This window comes from Elgaria multicarinata, chromosome 6 (assembly GCF_023053635.1).
Source record: "Elgaria multicarinata webbii isolate HBS135686 ecotype San Diego chromosome 6, rElgMul1.1.pri, whole genome shotgun sequence".
Lineage (NCBI taxonomy): Eukaryota > Metazoa > Chordata > Lepidosauria > Squamata > Anguidae > Elgaria > Elgaria multicarinata.
In genome coordinates, this window is record NC_086176.1 from 43,340,405 (window position 1) to 43,357,756 (window position 17,352).

At 42.4% G+C, this 17,352-nt stretch overlaps 1 protein-coding gene across 1 annotated transcript in view; it reads left to right on the forward strand.

The window, feature by feature from the left end:
* The first annotated feature begins 493 nt into the window (after positions 1-493).
* PUM3 (pumilio RNA binding family member 3) overlaps positions 494-17,352 on the forward strand; it is a 30,582-nt gene continuing 13,723 nt past the window's right edge. The window contains exons 1-13 of the mRNA XM_063129289.1: positions 494-579; positions 1,404-1,495; positions 2,974-3,156; positions 5,836-5,971; positions 7,115-7,190; positions 7,948-8,041; positions 8,128-8,194; positions 9,603-9,777; positions 12,488-12,591; positions 13,018-13,096; positions 13,940-14,038; positions 15,333-15,386; positions 16,643-16,723. Of these exons, the coding sequence (XP_062985359.1) occupies positions 1,414-1,495; positions 2,974-3,156; positions 5,836-5,971; positions 7,115-7,190; positions 7,948-8,041; positions 8,128-8,194; positions 9,603-9,777; positions 12,488-12,591; positions 13,018-13,096; positions 13,940-14,038; positions 15,333-15,386; positions 16,643-16,723 (1,230 nt within the window). The 5' untranslated portion in view covers positions 494-579; positions 1,404-1,413. The remainder of the gene's footprint in view (positions 580-1,403; positions 1,496-2,973; positions 3,157-5,835; positions 5,972-7,114; positions 7,191-7,947; positions 8,042-8,127; positions 8,195-9,602; positions 9,778-12,487; positions 12,592-13,017; positions 13,097-13,939; positions 14,039-15,332; positions 15,387-16,642; positions 16,724-17,352) is intronic.

Genomic DNA, 17,352 nt, shown 5'->3' on the forward strand with positions numbered 1-17,352 from the left:
AGCCGGCGCTTAGTGGACTAGGATTTCAGCGCGACCGGACAGAGGCGTGTTTACTCGGAAGACAGTCCCGCTTCCTCCTAAGCAAGCGCGCACAGAATCGCAGCTTGGGCTATCTAAAATGGAGATCCCCATGAAGCCGGAAGCTGAGAGGCGGGCATTACGCTCCTCTTTCTATATCAGTGGATGGAGCGTGCAGCTGCTTCGCCAAAACAAAGCACCGCCGGCTGAGACTGAATCTGCACTGATGGGCCATAGAGTTTGCACACAAAACTTCACTTCCGGTTCCACACCGGGCAAGAACCGAAGGGGGGGGAAGGGACTCCCGCTCTACCTTAAATTCTCTATGATGCCCTGCCTTGGTCGTCTGGTATTGCTCGGCTGAGAACCGGAAGTGCAGCTGTCTTTTCCGCGTTCCCCCAGCTGGGGGCTCCTGTGGTTTGCTTTACGGCAACGCGTCCATGACACTGTCGTCCCCCCGAGGTTCCCGTGGACCAACGTGATCGAAGACTCCGCCGTAAAGCAACCAAGTTGGTGAGTGGCAGCGGTGTTCGGCTGGAGGCGAGCACGTGTGGCCGTCGGGTGAGTTTTTCTGGAGGGGAGACGACGCATGGTCAGGACTGGCCTGCCTAGTGTTGTGTGGAGCCACTCCTGTTTGTGGGGTTTAGCCTAGAGAGTGCCTGTTGGGCCTGTTACTTGAGCTTGTCTGTGGCTGCTACCCTGTCTTCCAGCCTTCCATAGTCTGGTGCCTGTGGGACTACAGCTCCCATAATCCTCCATAGCTGTCTGGGGGATTATGGGAATTGTAATCCTAACACTTCTGGAGGGCCTCAGGTTGAGGGAAGCTGCTATACCAGCTCTCCTGGGAGTAAGCCCTATTGAATTCAATGGGGCTCTCTTCTCTGTAAGCATGTATAGGATTGCACTGTGTGCCTCTTGATGGTGGGGAGTTGTTAAATGCTGCTTATGGGTGCATACTGGGTCTCCTGACAGTGTGTTTGGGTTAGATTCCCCCCGCTTTCCAATTAGTCTGTATTACAGTGCGGCCTCCTATGCACTCCCCCCCCCCAAAAAGAGGGCATACATCACCAAAAAAGGACACTGATTTCCCAGTCCCAATTTTTATGCATTGATGCAAACCTCGAAATTATAACTTCAATAGAAATACTGTGCATCCCAGCATAGCAGGGAGGATGGTGATGAAATGACCTGTTTACCTGTGCGATCTGTTGCACCGCGTCCTGTTTTGTTGGTCCCTGGTCGACAGCTGGTCGGCCAATCTTAACATCGATATTTCAAATGGGCCATGGCTGCTTTAAGGTTTATAAAATCTCTGCAGTCCTGAACTGTATACATATGGTGGCAAGGTATCACAACCAATAACTACCATTTTCTGTGTTTTGCAGCATTAACAGAATGGAAGCCAAAGGTAAAAGGAAATTTACAGGCCAAGGTGGAAAAGCAGGCCCTGGTAAAAAGAAATTTAAAAAGAATGATGGTAAGATGAATACTATCAGAGTTATTTCCTAAAGATGACTCACAAAGAAAAAGAATTTATAATACTGCAGGGAAACCTGGGATTGAGTAAAGTCTAGAGAATGAGACTTTGAACTGATAACTGTAAGATGAAGTGCTAGCTGATTTTGTAAAATATTGGTTTATTAAGGGTTAAAATATTTAGCTTTATTGAATTGAGATAATGCATTGCATTGTTAAGCCTGGTTAATAGTCATGTAGATAAGATTATTATTATTATTATTATTTATTTATTATTATTTTCTCAGTTCCACCTCAGACCTTCAGAAATGCATGACAGAAACCAGAAGATTCCAGTGTCAAGCCAGTGTGCAGAAACAGTTTGTCATATGGAGACAGCCACAATGGATAGCAATTTAAAGTAGCATCCACATGGTGGCTGTTTCATATGCATTGGCAGAGGCTGAGAGTCTGTAATACTTTAGTTGTTGCTGTCCAGTGGATATCCACCTATTGGTGTCTTACATTAATATCTAGAAATTAGTTGAATTAATTCTGTGTATGAGTTTTATTAATTTTGTTTCTCCTGACTTTTTTTTGTTTTGAAAGGTGTTTTGTATTCGGTGGAAAGGTGGGATAGAAATGAAACACAAATAGGAAAGAAATGGTTATACTTCAAATTTGTACCATTTATAGATTCCCTAGCTTTTTTTTTTTTGCCTTGCCAGAAGTAGTGACAGTACTTTTATTTGCAGTTCTCTTCCAACATGTTTATATGGAAGTTAGTCCAATTGATTTAATTGGAACTTTTCCATATAAGTGTAGTAATTATTGCAGTCTTTTTACGTGCTCTGTGTTGCTTGTGATGAATAGATGTTGCTAATGGGTGGGAATTTGAATGTGGTACTGAGGATTATAGGTACAGAGTAAGAAAGGCATCTTTCATCCACTTAAGATTGCAATCCCATGCACTTTTAGACAGAGAAAAAGCTGTGCTGGCTGGGGGATGCTGAGAGTTGTACTTTTTCCTGTCTAAGCACGTGTAGGATTGCAGCATTAATTGTATATACAAATGGGGAAATGGAAGGCTGTTTGATATGAATCTGTCCACAAAGCACTTCTCTGTTCTCTCTTGTCTTAACGATACTAGTATAAGGAATAGAGGATGGCATTAGATGTGTCCTCTGGAAGAAAGTTCTCTTATATTAGTATAACAGCATTTTAATACTACCAAATGTTAAAGTTTTTTTTGTAATCCAACAATTTTAAGAGTCAAAAGGGTTTTCATCTTTTAAAAATGGTTATTACTCTGTAAGTATAGTATGAATTGAAATGCTAATGTACATTTAAACATGTTGAATTTATGGGGAAACTAGAAGCAGCTTTGAATTAAAGTATCAACCATCAAGAGGGCTTAGAAGAATATAAGAATCTTAGATACAAGCAGATGTAGTGTTGGTACTAGGCATTATTATTATTATTATTACTACTTTGAAATAGATTCTGGTCCTCCAAAAAGATTTAAAAGAAAAGATGGGGAAGACACCAAGTCCAAATTTAAATCTAAGACATTTGAGAGAGGAAACAAAAAGCCTGGGAAAACTGGTGTGAAACAATTCAAGAGTAAACAACTATCAGGAAAGTTTTCCAGGAAGCGCAAACTTCAGGATGATAAAGAAGGAGGTGAGAAATTTTTTTTTAAAAAAAATATGTTTATCAAAGGAAAATGCACTTCAGTATAATAGCAGGTGCTACTGTCTTCGTGATGCTTCTTTTAAAAGCCTCTCCTGAGATTGCCCAGTGCTCAGCAACAGAGCAGCCAAACAGTGGCTTCTTTGACCCTACTCTTGTACTCTGCCGTGGTGGTTTATAAATATTCTTGATAATAAAAGTCATAAACCCCAAGCCTTCCTCCTAAAATAGGAGTTGAAGAGGGTGCAGTGATTGCCAACCAACTGCTTGGATGACCCCCCCCTCCCCGCCCACCTTTCCGGCTCCAAGACTGGGTCTTGTCGTTCTTGTTGGATGGCGGCGGCAGCAGCACACTTGCCATGGTGAGTGTAGCCGTTGAAGTCGTTAGGAGCATGAGCCTCAAATTCAGATTTCAGTTCAGTCTCGAATTTCCTGACCTTGTCTTAAGCAAGCCTGCATCTTTAATATGGGCACGACCACAATACCTGATGGAACACCTCTCCCGACGTGAATATACCCGGTCACTATGTTCAACGTCTAAGGTCCTCCTCCGGGTGCCTACTCCAAGAGGGGCTCGGAGTGGCAACAAGGGATAGGGCCTTTTTGGTGGTGGCCCCCAGACTGTGGAATGATCTCCCTGATGAGGCTCGCCTGGCACCAACGCTGCTATCTTTCCGGCACCAGGTTAAGACTTTCCTCTTTGCCCAGGCATATGGCGGCACATCCTAATTACCCACATGTTTAGTTTTTAATTGGTTTTTAATGCTGTATCTGTGTATGTTCTGTGTTTTAAAGTTTTAAATTTTGTATACTTGTTTTTACCTCAATTTTAGAATTTCTGTAAACCGCCCAGAGAGCCCTGGCTATGGGAGCGGTATATAAGTGTAATAAATAAATAAATAAAATGGGCCAGAGCTCAGTAATAAGGGTATGTGCTTTGCATTCAGAAGGTTCCCCTTTTGTTGACATTGCAGTTATTATTATATTTTTAAAGGGGGCTTGGAAGGAAGAGCTGGAAAAGATCTTGGCTGCTTTCGGAGTAGATTTGAGCCAGATGGACCAATGGTTTGACATACAATGATGCTGCTTCATAAGTTCTAACAAACAAGGAATGGATCTTGTAGGAAAACACTAGGTCTATACTATCCTATCTGTGCTAACAGGACTGTATTGGATTTTTTCTAGTGTGGAATATGCTAGACAATATGGGGCAGATCAAAAGGAAAATAGTCCTTTAATAAATCAGTGTGAGTTATAATAACATTAAATTCCACCTCAGACAATAATGATGGACGGGATTCAGAAGAATCCGTTCTGCTCGTCACAGCAGCAGCTTGGATCCTTGCGCACCCCTTTGTTGCTGTTATTTCCATAGCAACGAGGCAGTGGGCAGCGTTGTTGTAGCTGCGCCCATCCCTGTTGCTATGCAGATGAAGTCGAAGGATGTGTTGGTGCAGAGAGAACTTCTCCTCTGAGAGGGCATCAGTTGTCTCGGTGGCACCTCTTCTGTCCCTATTTAGTTTTGACACAGAGAGCAGGGAGAGCTGTGTTTGTCAGATTTCCCCGCTCTCTGCCTCAAAATTTGATGGGGATGGAAGAGGCGCCAGCGAGACAACTGATTCCCTCTCAGCAGAGAAGTTATCTCCGTACTGACGGGTCTTTCCCTGTTGGTGCCATGGCAACAAGGAAGGGGGTGGTGTTGCTATAGCTGCCCACTTTCTGTTGCCATGGCCCCGACGGGGAAGGATGTGTCAACGCCGAACCATGTGATCCCCTGTAAGTGATGATGTCACTTGGCATTGATGCATCCTCCCCCAGAGGCTGGATCGCGTGCCCTGACACATGAGGAGAGTGTCCCGAAGCCTTTTGCTCCTGCAACAGGGGTGGTGCGTGTTTCTCTGTGGGGACAGACGCATCAGTGCTGAGCGATATCCCCATCACCTGTCCCTCCGTGCTGGGTGCAGTGACAATTGGCACACAAGTTGCTTCCAATGACGGGGAAATGTGGCATCCCTGTCGCTGAGTGATGGCCACAGCAGCGGATCAATCCCGCCTCCTGTCAAGAGAAGAGATGGCTCCGCTAGGGCTTCTTTCTCCAAAATGGCTACTGCGAAAGACGTTCCGTGGCCATCACTGAAGAAAGAAGACTCGGCGGAGCCATCTCTCCTCTTGACAGGAGGTGGGATTGATCCGCTGCTGTGGCTGTCGCTTGGCAACGGACAAACCACCTTGGCGCGCACTGCATCTCTCCTCCCCCCTCCGCTCCTCCTCCAGGAATGGCGGCGCCCTGGTAAGCGGTAACCAGCGTCAGCATTCGGTGGGGGGGGGCGAGTGTGTGGGGGGGAGACGATAACTCAGTGGAGGGCGCCACACAAATAGCCATCCGTGGAGTGGACTGTTTATACCCCATGGACTAAAGTGTCATCCGAACGCATCCACTGTTTCAAAATAAGTTGTTATCATCAAAAACTGTTTCTTCCCTCAAGACTGTAATTGTTGGATTTGCAAGCAGAGGCAAATTTGGCGAGACTTGATTAGAGAAGACTCGGTGCGGGATAAAATCCCGTAAACAGTAACCTGCACCAAACAATTGGTACTATTTTAATCGACTCAGATTAAACGCCTGTTCATGTGCCGGAGCACTTTTAAATTCTAATTCTTAATCGTCAGGGTTGCAGCCTAAGAAGCCTAAGTGGGATGACATCAAGAAGAAAAAGAAGGAACTGAAGCAGAGCCGACAGCTGAATGACAAAACCAACTTTGATGCAGTGCTGAAGGGAAAGCAGATTTGGGAAACTCTGCGACGGTAAGAATTACTTTGGTTGCATTTTCTGTAGCTTAACGCTGCACTTGGATTTTCTCTCCTGAAGAAGAAAAGTTCACTCTGCCCTACATGTCACTTTAGTGCCTGTGCAGACCTTGTATCCTATAGATGGATTATAGGGAGTAAGTCAGTGTGTTTGTTTTTCTTATTGCTAAACAAAGTAATGGGTGTCAGGATTTTTTTGAAAAAAAAATGTAGGTAAAGTGTTGCACACTGCAAGGAAAATCTTGGATGAGATAATCTGTGAACTGAGTCTCCTGTGAGGTCGGCCATCTAACAGCACTACTGAGTGTTTAGCTCAGTGGTTCTCAACCTTCCTAATGCCGCGACCCTTTAATACAGTTCCTCATGTTGTGGTGACCCCCAACCATAAAATTATTTTCGTTCTTCTCTACACGATCCATTGTCATGGGATGGTTTGCTAATGAAAATAATACATAACAATAGCTTTAATAATACAAAAGATGATACATGACATAGTTCAGTCAATACAGTTTCCTAAGACCATCGGAAATATGTGTTTTCCGATGATCTTAGGCGACCCCTGTGAAAGGGTCATTCGACCCCCAAAGGGGTCCCGACCCACAGGTTGAGAACTGCTGGTTTAGCTTGAATGATGCAAGCCAACGTTCAGATCTTTGCTCTCTAGACGACCTTGGGCAAGTTACTGTGCTGGAGCTTGATCTGTGGGAGTGAGGATAGAATGACAGCACCACTTGTCTTTGTAGCAATGTGACAAATCTTGATTACGACCCTCATCAATGGTCACCCTGCAGATTTCATTGAAATGACTTCCCTTTCTTCTGTCATTAGAGTTGAAAGGGGAGGGTTTGCAGTGTTGTATCTTAAATACGTTTCGCTACTAGCCTTCTTTCCTGGCATATGTGCTGTCCCCAAATCATGATTTTATTGTAAATTGTTGAGCTTTAGAATGGACAAAAAGCAAGTAATGAAATATTGCTATCTTTATGCTTTTCACCTATGTTGCTTTTTGCTCCTGAACAACACTTAAAAAAAAAAAAGTTTTTAAAAGGTTTCCTAACATTAGATGCCAAAGTTCAAGAGATTCAATTGTCAGGAAGGAAATAATTATTGACTTACGTTTGGATCTGCTTGTTTTGGTAGGAAAAACTGTGACAAAGAAAAGCGCAAGAAGCTGTTGGGTGAACTTCAGGAGCTACTTCGTGGGAAAATTAAAAACGTAAGAAGTATGGCAACATTTACAAAGCGAAATAGAGTAATTCGCAATTCACAAATTGCTGACGTTTTGTGGGTGAATAGTGAAAAAGTGCTTGTTGAGTTGCACTCCCCCGTTCACATGATTATGGTTGGGATCCAGAACAGTCCCTTTTGCAAATAGAAATTCCTTCCACTTGCACAGTGGCTTCTCCCCGCCCACCCCATCCCCGTCCCCACCAATTCCTTATTCCTGTTGGAGCCTGAACCACATCCCATCCCATCCCATCCCAGAAGATCCCTAGCCTAAGGCAGAACTTTTCAGGTGCTGCAAGCGGCTACAGAGGTAGGAAAACCCTAATTCTCTAGATCACACCTATTTCTTGTCCAGTAATTTACACTAAAGTAGATTCCAATATATCTCTTGGGGCTGGTAAGAAAAAGAAATATGTTACTATGTAGCAAATGAGGTTATAAGAAATGTTTCTGTTATATGTATTGGTTGTAGGTAACACTTGAAATGCCAAATACTAGAGTGGTGAAAATATTAAAGCAATTTTCCTCAAATTGGTTTAGTTCATTTCTTGCTCAGGGCTTTACCACTCTAACTGCACCCATACTGTTTGTTTCTGTATCAGTGTATTATGTCATTACACCCCAATTGGCTTTAGTCTCCGTTCAGGGGTATCATTATAGCTATCTAAAAAGACAAATGTACTAAATCTCACAGAGTGCAATGCTGCCTAAATGGCCTGAAGTAATAGACTCATTTATTTCCACAGATGGCATTTGCTCATGATTCAACCCGTGTCATCCAATGTTACATTCAGTTTGGCGATGAGACGCAACGGCAAGAAGTGTTTGAAGAATTAAGAGGTATAATTTCCATATATATATATATGCCTTTGCATGCAGAGTGCTTCATTATTGTTCCTTTCTCAGTGTGATTTCTCATCCCACAGAAAGCTTCACTGAACTAAGCAAGTCCAAGTATTCCAGAAATATTGTGAAGAAACTTCTTGTGTATGGGTAGGTATCTTGCATATCTATATACGTGGTTCTTGTTTTGCCTGCATGATTTCCTCTCCAGTTTCAAGTAAACCGACCTGCCATTGAGACTCGCTGTGTCAAGGATAGGATGTTGGGAGTTGAACTTTGGAATGAGTTAGTTTGAATCTTTGCTTGGTCAACAAAGCTTATTGGCTAACCTTGGACTGAGTCGTTCTATCTCCTTCTGACCTATGTTGGATCAGTCTTGAGAGGATTAAAATGAGCTTTGATGGAATAGGAATGGATTCTCCTTGCAACCCACTTGTTCCATTTAGTGATCCCACTGAGGGCTTAGCCACACTTTGGAAAAGCCTTGACTGTTCAAAGAACTGTTGCTCAAGAAGGCAAGGAATATTGTTTGGTCTCCTCCTAGTGTCACACTACTACTAATGCCTGCCCCAGTCTAAAAAAGAAAAAGGAAAAAAAGGCTGGTTTGGTTTATATTAATGTTGGGTTTATAATTCTAAAACAGCTCATCATAACCATTGGTACAATCTGTTGTGGATCGATATGCAATGCAAATTAAACCCAATTTGTTTGGCAAGGTTGTTTCAGTAGACAAGAGATGGGGCACATGTAGTCCTCCAGATATCGCTGAATTGCAGCTCACCCCATCCCTCGCCATTGGCTGTGCTGGCGAGGGCTGATGGGAGTTGCAGCCTATCAACATCTGGAGGGCCACACAGTCCCCACCCATCTTACAGACTGTGTTTACCCATGCAGTCCTGCAGAGTTCATCTTAACATGAGAGGTTGCTCCTCCACCTCCCAAGTTTGGTGCATGTGCTCAGTGCACTCTGGAGAAGGGCAGGCTTGGTACCAAGAAACCAAAAGTGATGGTTTGCTAATAAGCGGAGCCAAAATGTGTAGGCCCCTGTCATTCTAGATAGGCCTGTAATTTAGACTTGCTGAATAGGGTATGTGTGTCAATTTTAGGGGGGTGTATTTAATGGGCCTGTTCAAACGACACTTCAGGGACTGTGGTTAGCAAAACTGTGGTTCTCTGGGGTTAGCACTACCCACAAGCCATGCTGTTGCACCCAACACTTTAAGCCACAGTTAGAGCCGCTAACCCTGCTGCAGACAGTCGTGACTGTGGTTAGTGAGTGAGCAGGGTTTAGCGAAATGCATCACACAAGACACCTTAAACCCTGCTGCTTAACCAAAAGCCTTAACCAGCAGGGTTTAAGGTGTCTTCTGAATAGGCCCAATAAGTGATTATTTAAAACAGTCTTCCGTAACCTGGTGCCCCAGCCAGGTGTTGGTCAGGTATTGATAAGAGTGATAGGCCAAAACATCTGGAGGGCACTAGATTGGGGAGCGCTGATTAAAAGTTGCTGGCCTGCTTTTCTTTTCTTATCCATATGTTCAACTTATTTCTGGAACAGAACAAAGCCACAAATTGCGGAAATAATCAAAAGCTTTAAAGGTGAGGTGAGAAAGATGCTGCGCCATGCTGAAGCATCGGCCGTGGTGGAGTACGCGTACAACGACAAGGCAATTTTAGAGCAAAGGAACATGTTGACAGAGGAGCTTTATGGGAATACTTTCCAAGTCTACAAGGTAATGAGTGGAAACAATTTCCTCTATCACAAATGTTTTTGTAGCTTCTCTCCCCCCCCCCCCCCGCCCCAACTATCTAACATCTAAAATGCAGGGGCTTATGGGAGGCCAGGCAAATGTGAATGGAAAATGCAACTATGTAGTTCCAGACCAGGAGTCCGGAAGAAGTGCCCATATACCTTTAGCTGGTACACACGTCATCACAGGGGTCTATGTGCTCCACTAACAAAACTGTATTTCCCTCCTGTATTTTGGATCCCTTCTTGGAGCAGATCATTGTTGAGGCTATAAGATAGCTGCCCAGTCTGTGCATTAGAGAGAGAGATTCCCCATCAAATAACTTTGGTACTATGAAGACTAAGAGATCTTCTATTTTTAAAATGGATCTGTGGTTCACATTATTCTAATTCACATTTTGGTACCTTCATTAAAACTCTAGTCCAGGGCAGCCAGATGCAAAGGTACTTTGTGTGTGTGTGTGTGTGTGTGTGTGTGTGTGTATAAGGCAACCACTTCAGAAATGTACTGGACTTTGAACATATGTTCCTTTGTTCTTCTTTAAAGGTTGGCTTTATTAGACCTTGGTCCAACTTAATGTTAGAGGCCAACTTTCAAGGCTTGTACCTATATTTTAACTTTCTGGTGTGAAATTTTCAACGCTAGTCCTGCAGACTAAAATACTGATGCATTAGGGAATCTTTAGTAGTTATGCAGCATTTCACATCGGGTCATTTCAGGTCTATCCCACCCCCGCCAGCACCCGATCGATAAAAATGGTCAGTTTTAAAGATTTAAAAAGTAACCCTTGCAGTATATTCAATATGGAGTTGATTTAGTAGAAATTTTTGTATTTGGGAATCTGGGTAGAGCTATTTTCATATCTATTTTAAAAAAGGGTTTAATGAAGTTCTTTCAAAGCTTTGAAACCATGAATACTAATGTGCTATTACTTAAATTCTGCTTTCATTGTGTGTTTTATCATAGTCTTCAAGAGCTATAGATCATGCTTTGTGGCTTTCTTTAATAAGAGACCAATTAGCAGGAGTTCCACTTCATATAGTAATGAGAAACCATACCTCCCTTTGGAAATGGTAGCTATCAAAAGGAATGCAACGAGTACCAATACCTGCTGTTCTAACCTTTTAAAAAGCTGTGCGAATAGACGCTACGTCAGCCACTTTAATAGGCATCATCCCACCCTGCTGATTCCATTTGCAGATTACCCTGTGATCCTAAACGTACTTACATAGAAGTTGACTCAGTGTGGCTTAATTCTGCATTGGCCTAATTCGGAATTCTGTTGGATGCTATAGTGTGAATGTAAGCTTTTTCACTCAGGGCAATTTCAGAGATGGCTCTCCTTATTCTCTTGGGATATCTGTGTGGCGTCAACCACAGCATTGCTCAGTCAGGAAACATTTTTTAAACACAACTCCTATGTATGTTCTGAGTCTCTGAATTGGGCTTAATGAAGTCACCATGACAGGCTTAAGAATATCTGGCTGCAGATATAGGGCAGACCCCAATGGGGTGCTTACACTTCTATTGATTCTCTTGCACCCTGCTGATTCTGTTGTGCAAGTGGTGGATCTGGGAACAGTGGGCTTCCCAGAGGAAGCCTTGAAATGAATGGCAATGCTCGTTTCTCGACTGGGGCGGCTCGGCTGAGCTCCCTTATGCAAGCGTCAACCTCCCCTCTTCCAGAAACGAGTGTTTCTACTCTTTTCCAGTTGCCCCGGAAGTGCTAAATATTTCTTCTGAAAGCGGTGGGTCCCCCTTGCAGGTGGAAATTGGTGGGGCATAGAGGAATTGGAAGAAGCTCCCACAACTTCAGTGTCATTAAAATTCAATATAGTGGCTGTAGAGGATGTCAGGGTCCACCTGACAGCCCTGCAAAGTAGGCTCCTGGACTAAATGTGCTGAACTCCCAGGCAACCCACCTCCCTAGCCTTATCCACAACCAGGATGAGCCAGATGTTTGGGGAATAACACACAGACACACATTTAGGGACTAAAGCAATTTTATTGCCAACACTAAAAGCTAACATGTAAGGCCTTGGTCAGTAAAAAGCCTCTTAAAAGGGAAAGGGCAGAAGGGAGGGGAATTGGGAAAAGGGAGTGAGGTAGAAAGGTGGGGAAAAGTTCTAGTAACTAGCCATTACCCCAATAAACAGTCAAACGTCCCCACGCTCAGCTGAAATGGCGGCTGGCCTTCTCCAAGATACCCACATACTCTAAAACATAAAAAACCTCTCTAACTCCGAGCAACCCTCTCCTGGTTGCCTCGGACCTGATCTTCCCACTTGACATACGCACGCACCACCAAGGAAGTTGGAGGGTCTTCTTCATGGGGTTTTTTACCTCTTTTTTAGCCCCCAAGCCCCATGACCCATGTTAACCAACCCGTGCCCTTCCCAGGCTTCTGACGACCCCTTCCCATAGGGACAGGACCCACCTTCTTTTCCCACAGCTGAAACAAGTTAACTTCCCAACCACCCTGATAACCTCTAGGTGCTGTAGTGGGAGTTGCACAAGCTCTAGGCAGAAACTACCTTGGCCAAAAGCCACCAGCTCTCTCCCTCCCTCCCAAGCCTGGCACAGCAGATTTTAAACGCAATAGAACATACATGGAAGGCAGACATTAAAATCGCATAGCAACAACTCAGAGGTTTGCACCCCTGTCCTTCACAGTGGCTTGTCTTCATTTCAGTCGTCAGATCACCGAACTCTGAATGAAGTTTTGGAGGCTCAGCCTGAAAAGCGGGAGGCCATTATGGATGAAATGAAACAGATCCTTACCCCAATGGCTCAAAAGTAAGAACAATACGTGATGCAATGCTTCTCTCAGCAAAATGTGTGGGGTGCTTGCAGGGATAAATTTGAAATGGTGACATTTAAATTAGTTAAAGTGGAATAATTCTTAGCACAGTGACTTATCAAGCACGTTAGTATAATGTGCCCCTCTTAAGTTTGCCGTAAGATCCAAAGGTTCTTAAAAAAAAACACCTCAAAATGCCTCCCCTTAATATCTCTATCCCTCGAGGCAGGCAGACTCTTGATACTTATACCTTGGCTAGGTTCTGTTGAAAACTTGGATTTCTGGCAAGCGTTATCTTGAATACTACTGCAAATGACAACCTCCAGATCTTTGGCAAATGCAATGTGCTATGTGCTGTTGAATGGCTATATTTCACATTAGTGTTCAAACAAATGTCTGTTTACTTTTTCCTTATCTTGCAGAGAAGCTGTAATAAAGCATTCATTGGTACATAAAGTTTTTTTGGATTTTTTTACTCATGCAGTCCCTAAACAGAGATCTGTAAGTATTGGTTCATTGACTTTAGTTGTTGCAGGTTTTGAGTATCTGTTTTCAAATAAATTAATAAACTGTAAGAGCTGTGTATCATGTATCATCTTGCTATTTGGTCATTTTAACCAAAAATGCATCCACTCTGATCCAGCTAAGGAGGTCTCACTGGCTGGGTCAGGAATTGGCGAGCAGCATGCATACCATCCTGGTTACAATGGAAAAATAAGATTTAGGCTGCCATGGTAATGAATAAAATAACAAGTTATAAGTTGCTATGGGAGGAAAGAATGACATATTGGAATCAAGTTTCAACCAGGTGATTTAGCAACTATAGAGATACTAGGTATGTGTTAAATTGAAGTATTAGAACTGTTTTGAATGATTGAATTGGGAAAGAAAATTTAAAACAAATACATAATGAAAAAGGAATTGGCAGTGTAGCTCTGATGCACATCAGAGTATGGATGTAGCCTTTCCTACATTTTTTCAGTGGGATGCACATCCTAATCCTATTTCTTGCACAGCTAGTCATGCATAATGTAATCTTAAAGCATGACTACAGTTGAATTGGGATGGTTACCTGCATTTATTCTTTACCTGTTATACTTGAACATCTGAAGCTAGCGGTCATTGTAATGACAGCAGAACCCACTGCCATTTTTAATACTTATAGGTTGCCTGTGTGTTAAAACTGTGTCGTAGGAGTTTGAAATATTTCCCCAGTCCTGGTTGTAAGAAAAGACAGCGCAGATGACAGATCTGATCAAAATAATGTTCTTGTTATTGTAGGTCGTGTGTTTTTGTTACATTTCTTAAATCCATCTCCTTAAAACTATTGCTCCTTATGTCTAGGAAATGATTGAAGCAATTAGAGAAGCTGTAATCTACTTGGCGCACACGCATGATGGAGCCAGAGTAGCAATGCATTGCTTGTGGCATGGGACCCCCAAGGTATTGTATGCAAAGTAGCTTGTCTGTGTCAAAGTCTTACTCTAAGTAATGGGAGTTCTTGAATACAAATGTGTGTGGCTTCTCTAAAAACTAGCACCCGGGAACCTTTTCCCTAATGCAGTTACCAGCTACTCAGCTATGCTTGACTTTGGCAAGTCTGATTGTAGTACAAGGAAGTATGGAATTGCATATCCTTTTTAAATAGTATTTGAAAGATACGAAGGATTTTAAACAAGTTTTATGATGAATATGACATGGTGGTCTTTATCATGGTGCTTTGTAGGCATGCTGTAAATCCAGACTTGAGAGAGAGAGTGATTTGCCTTCGTTGTGTAAATGCTTAGCGCTGAAACTTCTACATAAAACTGTAGTGCTGCCAGGATCTGTGTTCGGGCTTTTCCAGAGCTCCTAAGAGAGAGAAAAAGAAAGAGAGCTTTATGTAATACAATTCCCTGTTTCTTGGTTTATGGCAGGCCGGCACAGCATTAGACTTGAAGGCTGAGAGCAGCTCCCTCCCGTATCCATTACCAGTCCCCTGGGGGAATTCAGAATACATTTTTGTGGGAAATGTGTGATTTGAGTTGTGCATCCCTGTCAAGAGACAACGTTGGGATCTTCTAAAGGTCCCCTTTCTTTAGACTGCAGTTTTTATGAATTGAAAGAGGTAGAACAAAGCAGGGACCTATTGGACACCCTTTCCTAAAAGTAGCTTGCAAGTCTGCTTAGATTCAGCCCGTCAGACTGCTCTTTGGGATTTAATAAAGGAAGGTTAGGCATACTAAATCCAACAGTGATATTTGGCAATAAGTTTCTAGATAAAGAATAACTTTTGAAGCTCACTCTGGGGAAAGTTTTGATAGACCTGGTATACCTATGCTACCGTATTTCTTCGATTGTAAAATGCACACTAATTTCAGTACCACCAACAGAAAAAAACCCCTAAGACACACCCGCGATTCTAAGACACACCCCATTTTTAGAGATATTTAAATGGGGGGAAAGTGCATCTTAGAATCGAAGAAATAGGGTATGTGCTTTCCCAATGAACTCCTAATAGAGAGATCAGCAAAGTAGGACTGGTTGGGGTGGGAGCTCTGCAGGGTGCCTTTCCGTTCCCCATATAAAAGAGGAGCTTATAGGGGTCATTGGACCTCTCAAGGGGCCATTGTCCCAAAATGTTTTGCATTTATTTAATAAATATGATGCGTTCTGGAGATTATGTAATATAGCAATATATTCATTTCTAAAGTTACAGGCTCATCACTATTCCTTCATTGTTTTTCTTTGTTTCTAGGATAGAAAAGTCATTGTAAAAACCATGAAGACGTACATAGAAAAAATAGCTACTGTAAGTATTTTTAAAGTAGTGTCTGGGTCATCACCAGTCTTGTCCTGTGCATGTTAACTCAAAAATAAGTCCCACTGGGCTCAAGTAGGACTTACTCCCTAGTAAATTTACAATTGCAGCTTAAAACGATCTATTGTGAGGTATTATATCCTTCAGGTATGCCGTCTGTCAGGGATGCTTTAAGGTGGATTCCTGCATTCAGCAGGGGGTTGGACATGATGGCCTTATAGGCCCCTTCCAACTCTGCTAGTCTATGATTCTATAATAAGTTGCAAAGCCTTTGATCTATGTGGTGCTATGAATTCAGAAGACGTTCGTATAGGAAGCTCCCTGATACGGTGTCAGACCAGTATGAAGGTTGGCTGGCAGTGGCTATCCAGGTTCTCTGGCAGGATTCTTTCCTAGCCTTGCCTAGAAATGTTAGACTTGAACCAGGGACCTTCTGCATGCGAAGCCTGTGCTCTACCACTGAACTATGGCCCCTACAGGAGTTAAATGTAAGAATAATCTTTATAAAGGCCACAGGCATATGTAATAAACACCACTATACCATGTTTTTCAATATGAGTTCCAAGAAATCGTTTGAACATAGACAAAAGTAGTAGAGAGTTCCATAGCAAAGGATGAAGAACAGAGACAGGATGTGTATATACACTCTTTTGCTCAGTTGAGGTATGTGTTCTGTTGAAAGCTTGCATTCATAGCTAGCGTCTTGCCTAAAACAGTTTTGTGTTCTTCTGTGGTTTGATTCCTAGCTCATCTACTGAATAGATAAGACTTCATTCCGTAGAACAAGTCTTCATTTGAAGTGGATCTGTTTTACTCAGAACCAATGTAGAGATAACATAGCTGCTTTTAAATTAATATAGTATTTTTCACAACAGTCTCACATTGCAATCCAAAACGTGTTTACTCAGATATGGCCCTGTTCAGACAACACGCTAAACATGCTGCTTAACCACAAAATGGTTAACCATTTTGTGGTTAAGCAGTATGGTTTAGTGTGTTGTCTGAACGGGGCCACAGTCTCACAGAGTTTAGTAGAGTTTAATTTTAAATAAATTTGCGTAGATTGCAGCCTTTATTTGCGTTGAATAAAATTTGATTTAAGTATCATGGCATGTTAATAAAATCACTTATCAGGTATTGATAAATCTTGTCTTGGTTAAGATGAACAATCGTCATTGATTATCTTTATCTAATGAACTGGTGTGCGTGGCTAGTTTTTGTTCTTAGTTTTCTGGTTCATATTTCAGGGTGAATTCTCACACTTGGTTTTGCTGGCAGCATTTGACTGCATTGATGACACCAAGCTTGTGAAACAGTTAATTATATCTGTAAGTAATCTAATTTCCTAAGATTCACAAGTTTGCCTAGTTCACTTAAAATATATATTATATTGGAAACTTTGTTGTGTTTTTTATGCCAGGTGTTCAAACTGTTTAGTGTTTTTTTTTCTTTTAAAAGTCATTTTGTCTTTTCCTACATCTTTGATTTTGTTGTTAATTAGAATGCTGTTGTTAATTACCTGCTGCTTTGATTTTTATTTTTAATATACTGCAAACATTTAAAATGTTTGTTGATGTCTGGCAGGGTGATGCTTTTCTTTTTATCTTGATATTAAAGGTGGATAATTCATTCTGCACTATTTAAAATACTGAGGTCCAGCATAATGTATTAGCGTGCGCACACTTAAGGGTTCGAGTGCTGATGTGCAAAAGAATATCCACAGGACTTAAGAATCTCATTTCTCCCTCCAGCCCCAAAGTTATTGGCACTCATCAAACGTGTTGGGCATGATTTACGGCTGCAGCTTATCATGTTGTCCGAACCTGGGCAGCATGGCTTGCTGGAGGGTTACACAATCCTCAAATAGCCTATGGGTTGTTGGAAGGTTACTTAATTCTCCAGCAAGCCATGCTGCCCAGGTTGGGACGACACAATAAGCTGTGGCTGGGCAGTGATT